The sequence below is a fragment of the Salminus brasiliensis genome, chromosome 3, assembly GCF_030463535.1.
Source record: "Salminus brasiliensis chromosome 3, fSalBra1.hap2, whole genome shotgun sequence".
NCBI lineage: Eukaryota > Metazoa > Chordata > Actinopteri > Characiformes > Bryconidae > Salminus > Salminus brasiliensis.
Window position 1 is genome coordinate 12,430,572 of NC_132880.1, and position 9,767 is coordinate 12,440,338.

A 9,767-nucleotide genomic window follows, 5' to 3' on the forward strand; every position below is an offset into this window, starting at 1 on the left:
AACACTTTTTCACTCCACTGTATATTTTATAAATAAATCAGTATGACTTCAAATACAGGCAGTAGGCAGTAGTGTGAATTGAGCATACTGGTCAGTAGCATGTGGTATGCTTTGTATCTCAAATCATGGCATCCCTTAAGCCCAGTGAGGTTAATGTGTTTAAATTTAACACTTTAAAATGTGAAAAATGCACTGATAATTTCTTTTCCTTCCTTGCTAATAATTTGATGTGAAATCTAGCAGCAACAAAAGAAATAATGTTGGAAATACATTAAAATGGAAACCATGTGAAAATATCCATGAATGCTCAGACAAATGTCTTCATTTGTCAGTCTTCAGTCTCCAAAAAAAAACAAAGAAAGTGTAAACCTTTTGATTATTAAATTCAGAAGGATCCTGATAAAAATGTTCTGCTTACAAGCACACTGGTAAGAGTCTATTTTTCAGTTATGAAAGCTCTACTAAGAATATGTTGTAAAATAGCATTACATCTGATACAATTGCTAATATTTCCTTAAGGAGATACATGGTATGTTCAGATAAATTAGATCAAACCTCTGCAGTTTTTGCCTTCGGCTACAGAGATATGTAACCGGTTCTTAATAACAAATGTAAGGATTAAAATCCACACAAGGCAATCTGGTTAACAGTATGAACATATATAGCTAAACATGTATAGATCTTAAAAGCATCTTGTGACATTTGATCAAAAGGTTCAATGCTTTGGATACATTTCTTCTTCCAATACATTTCTACATTAGCAAGCTGATTACAACACATTCTGGACAGAAATGTAGACCACACCACACTTGCACTGCCATTTTAGGATATACTTTTGGTTTGGCTGCAAGGCAAGTAAACAGGCAGTGACAGATAGAAAAGACACTTAAGATGAGACAAAGACGGGGTAATGAAGAGGGGAATAAAAAGACTGAACACATGGATGTGGTAATAGAGAGACAGTAGGGAAGACAAACATTCAGATGGTAAAGACACATGCAATCTACTGGAAGGCAGAAAGGGTCAACCATTATTCAGCCAGTTCGGGCCACCTGCAGAAAAAGAAACTGGAATCAGTTTTAATGCATTCATTTACATTGCGTATGTGCACAAGAGCAAGAATAAAAGATAGTTTTTTCCCCCTAGGTCTAATGATGGTGTCACTCTACCTTTTTTCTTTATATTCTAATTTTAAATGTTGTTAACCACTACTGCAATAAAATCAGTCCACATAAGAGCAGTGTTGTGTTTTATAGAATTGTCCCACCTGAGAGATACTGACTCCAGTCAATTTTTCAATGGTCTCTGGAAGCCTAGTCATAATGTCCAGTACTTCCCCTGTCAGCTTGGCAGCACCTACTTCTGAGCCACCACTGGAAACCATGGTAACCTTATTGGCAGCTGACAAAGGTTTGCTGATCTCCTCAGCCACCTAGAGGAGGACAGAAAAATCTGTGAAATGTTTTGGGAATGTGTATGCACAGACATGCAAAACACTAGAGTCAGTAATATTCTAAACCTTGCTTTGTTCTGATATAACATGATGAAGAATCTACATTTAATATGTTGAACAAAACATTTTGCCGAGGCCTCATACTCAGAGGTATGCTGTAACAGCAATAAAAACACCTTGTTTTATGCAATTAACCTGCTTCTCAAATTTTGTATGAACACTGATGAATAGGACTTTGAAAATGGTTCACAATTAAGGATAATCTATTTTTTTGTTATTTCTTTTTCTGTGAAGTCTTTGTTTATGCACATGCACATTTTTCTGAAGAGAGCACAAGTTTGTAGATTTACACCGATCAGCCATAGCATTAATTCAACCTTCCTGGTTTTACACTCATTGTCTATTTTATCAGGTCCACTTAAAGGAGCACTTTGTGATTCTATAATTACACACTGTGGTCCATCTGGTTCTCTGCATACTTTGTTATCTTCCTTTCACCTTGTTTTTCAATGGTCTGGACCCCACAGAGCAGGTATTATTTGGGTGGTGGGTTGTTCTGACCATTGACGAACAGGGTGAAAGGAGGCTAACAAAGTATGCAAATAAACAGATGGACTACAGTCTGTAATTACAGAAGTGCAAAGTGCTCCTATATGGTAAGTGGAGCTGATAAATGGACAATGAGTGAAAAAACAAAGAGACTGTATTAATGTTATGGCTGATGAGTAAAGGTGTGAATAAACACACACTCACCAGGGGTAGTTTCTCTAATAGCATGTCTACCATAGCTCCCTCCTTGTACTGCTGGAAGGCTTCAGCTTTTTTTGCCATCTGCTCTGCCTCAGCACGCCCTTTAGCCTCCACAGCAAAAGCCTCTGCCTCTCCTTTTACCTAAGGAAGCAATGACTTAGTTTAAATATGCAATGATGCTAAATATATTAAAAATCAACATGCATACATTACAAATATACATACTATACTTTAGAAATACTGTAAATACTCTGAAAGACCAGCCCTCAAGCTTCCTATTGTTTTTGATGATGCTGCACATCTAAGTGGATGTTTAAAAGGCTTTTGTGTACTCACTCTAATGGACTCTGCCTCAGCTTCTGCTTCCATGATGAGCTGAAGACTGTATTGCAGTAAAAGGGAGAAAGAAGCAAAAAATGTGTTTGTGTGTTTTTAAAGTTTTTTTAAGTGTTCTGTTACTCTATAAAAATCAGCTACCTACAATCTACATATATTACACATACCGCTCCGCTTCTGCCAGCTTTTCAAGGCGGTATCGCTCTGCCTCTGCTGGTTTCTTCACCTTGGCCTCCAGCTCCTTCTCTCTGCGTGCAATCTCCTGCTCCTGGAGAGTAATCTGCTGGGTCCGCTCCACAACTTGCACCTGCATCTTCTCTTCCTCAATACGCTGCTTTGTCTTAGCCACCTAATACAAACATCAGAATGATATTGAAGAAGTTTTCGTTGTCCTTTCTTTTTCTTTGAAAAGAGCATGAACAGCCTGGTATAGCCACACATCAAGGGCATGATGATACCATCACCATTTTAGGTCTCATCACACTAAAGAACCCTCTTCCAGTGGACCTTGTCTTCTACGTGCCTTTTGGTAAACTGTTGTGAAGATTTAATCTTTGTCACTCTCCCATAAAGCTTTGACTGGTAAAGAACTCGGGTAACAGTTCTCATATGCAGAGTCTCTCCCATCTCAGCTGCTGAAGCTTTTAACTCCTTCAAAGTAATCATAGGTGTCTCAGTGGCCTCCTTCACTAATCTTTTTCTTACAAGGTCACTCATGCCTGCTCTAGGCAGATTTACACGTTCATTTACATTTACATCCATATTCCTTCCATTTCTTAATGATATATCATATATAATGATGAACTCCAGGGGATTTAATTTTTTGTAATCATCCTCTGACTTATACTGTTCCTTTTCAAAGAGCCGTTGGTAATGTTCTTTTGTCTTCATAGTGTTTTTGTAGCCAGAAACACTGACTAACCAATAACTGGTCATTCCAGACAGGTGGTCCTTATACTATAATTCACTGCACTCCATTTTACTAATTGTGAGACTACTAGCACCAATTGCCATGACCTAAAGAAATAGGTCAGTCACTTTAAAGGGGGTGAATATTAATGTAATCACTTATTTCACATAATCTGTTTTTATTTTATTTACATTTTTGTAAAAAATAATATTGACCATGATTGTATCATGATTGTAATATATATAATACAGAGGTATTTACACTACACAGGGTATAGTACTGTCTGAAACTTAGCATGCTATTCTCTTTCATTGTGAGAGTATATATGTGATATTTTTGCACTTTCGCAGTATTTACCTGAAGTTGGTAAGCCATTTCAGACTCTGCTTTTTTGGTGTTAACTTCAATGTCATAGGCAGCTTTCTTCAGCTCAAAGTCTCTCTGGGCCTTAGCCATCTGAATCTCATTCATGTACTGAGCAGACACTTTCTCCTGCAACGCATGAGCCTCCTACAGAAAAAATGGGGTAATGACATTAAGAGGGGATGTTAGGTCAGGATCAATTTTACAAACTTTTTTTGTAATTTTGTTTAGCCAAAACTACTAACTGTGCTTGTTGCTAAGATGCTAGCGAAATATATAATATAAATGCTTGGGTGTGTATAAGTGTGACTGAATGGGTCACTTTCTGTGCTGCTGAGTGTGACTTTAGTTAGTTGAATGCTATAGTGGGCACTCATGCACTGATGCACAATTATGCCATCAGAATGTGTAAATATGGAAGTCAAAAAGTCTATGTCAAAGGTCTTCAAATCCATTTTCCAGTCCTGGACTTTGTAATCTTTAGTAAGTGTGACACTACATGGCCAATCAGTTACATTAACCGTTCTCTTAACTTCCAGCAAAAACAAGATCCAGGACTGGAAACTGGATTCACAGTAAATATACAGTAATGTGAAAACCATTACAACCTCTTTGAATTCTATGGTGTTAAGTATCAGTTCATAATAAATAACCTTAGCAAGAGTTAAAATTAGGTAAATATGAACTCAGATGAACAACACCACATGGCAAATTACACACATGACACAACTAGGGTGGAATTAAAAGCAGTGTATGAAACCTAAATACATCCTTATTGCTTTTATAGAAATTAAGAGTAACTAGCAGCCAGGTGCTCCTAATTAAATGCTCTTGATTAATTAAACATCAACAAGTGTGACCACCTCTACAAAAGCAGAGGTTTTGCTGGTGTGAAGCCTTCAGGTGTATGTTACCCCAATACCAAGAAGTAAAGACATCAGCAATGATCAAAGCAATCATTGCTGCCTATCAATCTGTGAATGGTTATAAAACCATTTCAGAACAATCTGAGGCCCAACATCCTACAGTGAGAATGATTATTTTTCTGTGGAAAATATTCAAGACAGTTACCAATCTTCCCAGGAGTGGACATCCCAGCAAATTTACCGCAAAGTCAGACTGTGCAATGCTCAGAGAAATTGCAAAAAACATCTCAGACTCTGCAAGCCTCTACAGTTAGCATATTAAACGTTCATGTTCATGACAGTAAAATTAGAAAAATACTAAACAAGTCTGGTTTGGTAGGGTTGCCAGGAGAAAGCCTCTTCATTGCAGCCTGGCTTAAGTTTGCAAAGTTGCATCTGAACACAAACAACAAGACTTCTGGAACAATGTCCTTTGGACAGACGAGACCAAAGTGGAAATGTTTGGCTATAATGTATAGTGCCATGTTTGGCGAAAACCAAACACAGCATATCAGCACAGAAAATGTTGAATGCTAATAGTGTAAAAACCTCAACATTTGGCTACTGAGCTCTAAAATTCTCGGGAGTGATGGAGCACCATTGTGGTTGTGAAACAGAACTAACCATCCACTAATGCTCTTGTGGCTGAATGCAGTCAAAGCATGGACATAACTGTAATAAAGTGTAAGAAAGGTGTGAGGAGGAGAGAGAGGCTATGTTGTCTCACCCTGATAACAGCATCTCTTTTGTTTAATGCCTCTCCAATTCGAGCATCCTTTTGCACCTGAGCTGTACGGGCTTTTCCCAGAGAGTGCAGGTAATCCTAACAGAAGGAGAGAATAAACACTCAAAAATCCTGAAATATTTACATAAGAAACTACATAAAGAAATATGTATGCACCTGATCGTCGTGAACATCTTTAAGCGTGTAGCTGACTACGCTGATACCCATGTTGACCAGGTCAGACGAGGCCACTTTAAAGACCTGTTCTGAAAACTTCTTACGATCTTTATAGATTTCCTTGAGAATAGATACATACAACAGGTGACTTCAACAAAAGCTTTTTGTGTACTGAAAGGACAATTAACAGTAAAAATGGAATAAAAATGTGTTTTAATACCTCCACAGTCAAATGGGCAATGATAGCTCGCTGATGGCCCTCCAAAGTTTCCAGGGCGATCTGTGCAATCTCTGCTTCAGATTTCCCCATAAACATCTGACATGCTGCTGCCAACATCTGCTTATTTTGTCCCTGAATCTTCATCTGGATGACAAACAACACTACAGTTTAACACACTACTGGAAAAATATGTAACTGGAACTTTTGTTCAGGAGAAAATTCTTTTTTAAAACCCACTTACTTATTTTTCACAAATATTCAGACATGCAGTTTTCATACTTGGGATTTTTGATCCAGAATTATAAGAGCATTGCTTAAACCAAATTCTATGGTTTAAAACACATCTTAGATCCAACATACATGTTTTTTTTATGAATCTGCTTAAGAATTTTTTTTTTGGAAAATATTTGTGAATTAGGCCCAATGTTATCTGCATCACAGTTAATCTGCCTTGCCTCAAAAAATCAGGCTGGTGGAGATGTGGTGAAGGTTTTTTTGACACATGTAATACCCATCAATCATCGTTTGAATGCCACAAATTATTTAAGTATTGTTGCTGACCATGTTTATCCCTTCATGGTCACAATATCTGAAGGAACATATCTGGATTTCCAACATCTTGTGAAATCCATACCATAAAGAAATTAAACTCTTAGGAGAGCAAAGGGCCAAAATGTATTAAACAGGGAGATTGTCCCTCTTTAGCAACATCTGCTCTGGGCTTTACACTAGATCATCAAGACATATTTAAAAATCATGGACTGGAACTAAAGGCAATGCACAGTGCTCCCTTACTGTAGAAAATTTAATTCCACTGTTACACAGGCCAAAGCTGATGCTTGCCTCTGGGCATGGTGAATTTAGACCTATTTCAGAGCAAAATGATCTTTAAAGAATAATATACTTTTAATAATTATACTTTTTTAAATAGTTCTTACACCTGTCCTTGTGACTCCAGTTACTCCATATAGCTGATCTGTTTCATGACTATCAGCTGTTATTTAGTTAATTCTATTCAGCTATTGATATATCAGTTTTCTATCATGTATTAGCAGTACATTGGTGTTTAATATTTACATTTTTAATTTTAAATTGTTGACATTTTTGTAATTTTGCCAATCCTTGCATGAGAGAGAAAAGGTTTACCTGAGCAATGCCAGTAACGGAGATAGGCACTCCATGACGTGTATAGACTTTGTCACTCTTCACATTTAATGTCAAAGTGTTGAGAGAGATCCTAAAGATATTAATAAAGATACGTGAACATCCTGTAATTAAAAACAAAAAAATTAAAACCAACAAAAGATGGCTAATACCTCTGGATCTGTTGTATGCATGGAAACACAAACACTCTGCCTCCAGATATCATTAGGGGAGGAGAGCGGCAGAATCCTAAAAGAAAAAAAATATTAATACATGCATTCCAGTAAGTTAATATTACCATATTATTTATATTTCTTAGATTCATGCATGTTTCAAATTAATCATTGAGAATGTGCTTCTGTCATTACCTGATACCACCATAGCCTCATTGGGACCACACGTGTAAAACATCTTTACACTTAAAAAAAAAAAAGAAGATGAATCTATTAAAGAAATGATTTAATCACAAAATACATGTAAACCAATTTTTACTTATTACTTATTTACTTATTATTAAGTCTAGTTGATAAGCCCACATAAACCCTATAAACAAAGGTACTGGGACACCTACTTATTTATTGCTTCATCCTGCTTTTGTTGGAGTAACTGTCTCTACTGGGAAGGCTTTCTACTAGATTTTGGAGCAATGTGGTGAGGATTTCATTGAATTTAGCAACAAGAGCATTGGTGAGGTCAGGATGTACAAAGACAAAGACTTAGCCATTTACACAATTGTGCAATGAACACACACATACACACAGTGCTGCTTAAACTTAAAGTAGGGGTCAATTAGGGGTGAATTAAATTGAATCCACGTTATTCATCCCAGGGGCAATTTACGCCTAGCACACAAACATCACAAAAAAACAACAGACAAAGACATTAAACTTTAATAAATACCTATAATCACCAAAAATAATGTCCAAGCAATTCATGTGAACGCTCATTTATTAGTGTGATAGCTTCAGGCATAAAGGGGACTCTCCGTCGCCGACATCTTGCACAAGCAACAATTTAAAAGCACAACATTTGGCACAACCTATGGTGTATTTTGGTTTGGTGTCAGACAATTGCTTCTAATGGTTAGACTAGAACTACAATGAAGAGATTGTAAAAACCTTAGTACATTTTTTAAATTCCTGAATTTCGTGAATTTAACCACAGAGAATTCAAGATGAAAACCACTGGTAACACTTAAAACAGCAATTAAAAAGCCTGCCAAGTACTGAAAAATGTTTTTTGGACAGATGAAATCAAGATTAACTTTAGTTTGAAGAGCAGGTGGTTTTTGAGCCCAAGATAGCTTAATTGTGCAGTTTTTTGGTAATTAAAATGTATTAGGCAAATTAATACAATGTAATATGTGGTTTACAATGAAACAGTTTATGAAGATAACCTAGTCTACAAGATGTCCTGTTGCTGCATCTATCGCAGGAAATCACGCCCAATTGTAGGATATTTTATTGGATTGAATATTAGCCTACACGACATTAAATAGCCTGACATAGCGTGATATGTGCTTGGTTTTAAAAGAAACCCTCCAATAAAGCAATATTTTTAATAGAACGAGGCAAGGACATAGGACAAAATAACATGAAACCTATGTTTACATTTGTCAACGCATCAGAGCAACGTAACTGAAAAAGTCACCATGGAATTTAAGAAAAGCTGATTCCCCTTACCTATAATTAAGTACACTGAATTCACTGCAATCAAATGCGATGAAGATGGTTCTTCAATAAAAACGGTTTTCGCTGCTTATTAGTAATAAAGGTTAGTATGCAGTAGTCGTGGTCCTGTAATTCCAAATGGTGGGTAGGCCTATTGGTTATTCCACATTGTTGCCCTTTGTGTCTGATCTGGGACCAGCTTTGCATCTTTTGTTAAACTGTATAGTACTAGACTTTGAATAGGAGGCTGGTCCTGGATCAGAGTTAAAAAAAAGGGGCGTGCTCATGTCGTTTTCCTGGCAACCCTACGCCCCGCCCAGCATACGGCCGCCATCTGATGGCGGTGAAATGTAATGTACCCATTTATTTAGAAACGTATGAACAATTCCTCTCAAATAACAAGATGGCAGGGATGTGTCCCGCACGTTATTTGTCAATACAGAACCAGAGTGTATATATATATATAGTCTGGATTCTGTTTTTACAACGACATTAAAATGTAAATAGAAATTAACAGACAAAATGACTACTGGCAGTCAGTGATTTATGTATCATTTTAGACATAACATGAATTAATTTGTTAATTATTGGGTAGAATTTGTCAAGATTGAAAATTTTGAAAATGATTATTCAGAACATAGAGACTGAAATGACATTTAAATTCTATGTATCCATCTACTGTAACCTTCAGATTTCTATACAATAATTGCATATATATTTGTTTCTTAATCTTTCGTAAATCTACAACATTTGTAGATTATTTTGAATACGAAGTGTGCATACTCACATTCATACCTCAACAACCATCTCCCCTTTCACATAAAGATTGTGCAGAGCAATTTTTAATGAAAACATGGGCACAGAGGTATTTGGTGAGGACATTTGCTGGATTTCTCTGAATATGTTTTAGACAAATGTTCCACATAATTTAAACTTGTTAGCTAAATCACTTTTGAACTCGCTCGCTCGTTCCCTCTTCCGCTTAACTGAAAGCCAAAAGTCCACTTGCTAAAGTCCACTTCCTTTCCTGCTCCTTTTCTGTCTCGGCCTCTGCCTTTCTGACAGCAAATTGCATTTGTGTTTTTCCTGCTTGCAGCATTTTGTTGTATGGTGGAC

General features: G+C 36.7%; 1 protein-coding gene across 2 annotated transcripts; it reads right to left on the reverse strand.

Annotated features, from left to right (window-relative positions):
- flot1a (flotillin 1a) lies at positions 1-8,828 on the reverse strand. Of its 2 annotated transcripts, XM_072675515.1 has the most exons (14): positions 8,664-8,828; positions 7,553-7,612; positions 7,350-7,399; positions 7,155-7,230; positions 6,985-7,075; positions 5,839-5,982; positions 5,619-5,738; positions 5,445-5,540; positions 3,807-3,959; positions 2,707-2,888; positions 2,540-2,585; positions 2,207-2,344; positions 1,268-1,432; positions 1-1,052 (listed from the first exon to the last, which is right to left on the reverse strand). In XM_072675515.1, the coding sequence occupies exons 3-14, from the start codon at positions 7,390-7,392 to the stop codon at positions 1,035-1,037; spliced, it is 1,272 nt and encodes a 423-aa protein (XP_072531616.1). In that variant the 5' UTR covers positions 7,393-7,399; positions 7,553-7,612; positions 8,664-8,828; the 3' UTR covers positions 1-1,034. The 2 variants fall into 2 exon arrangements, with proteins under 2 accessions (XP_072531616.1, XP_072531615.1); XM_072675514.1 differs by lacking the exon at positions 7,553-7,612.
- Between the last annotated feature and the right edge of the window lie 939 nt (positions 8,829-9,767).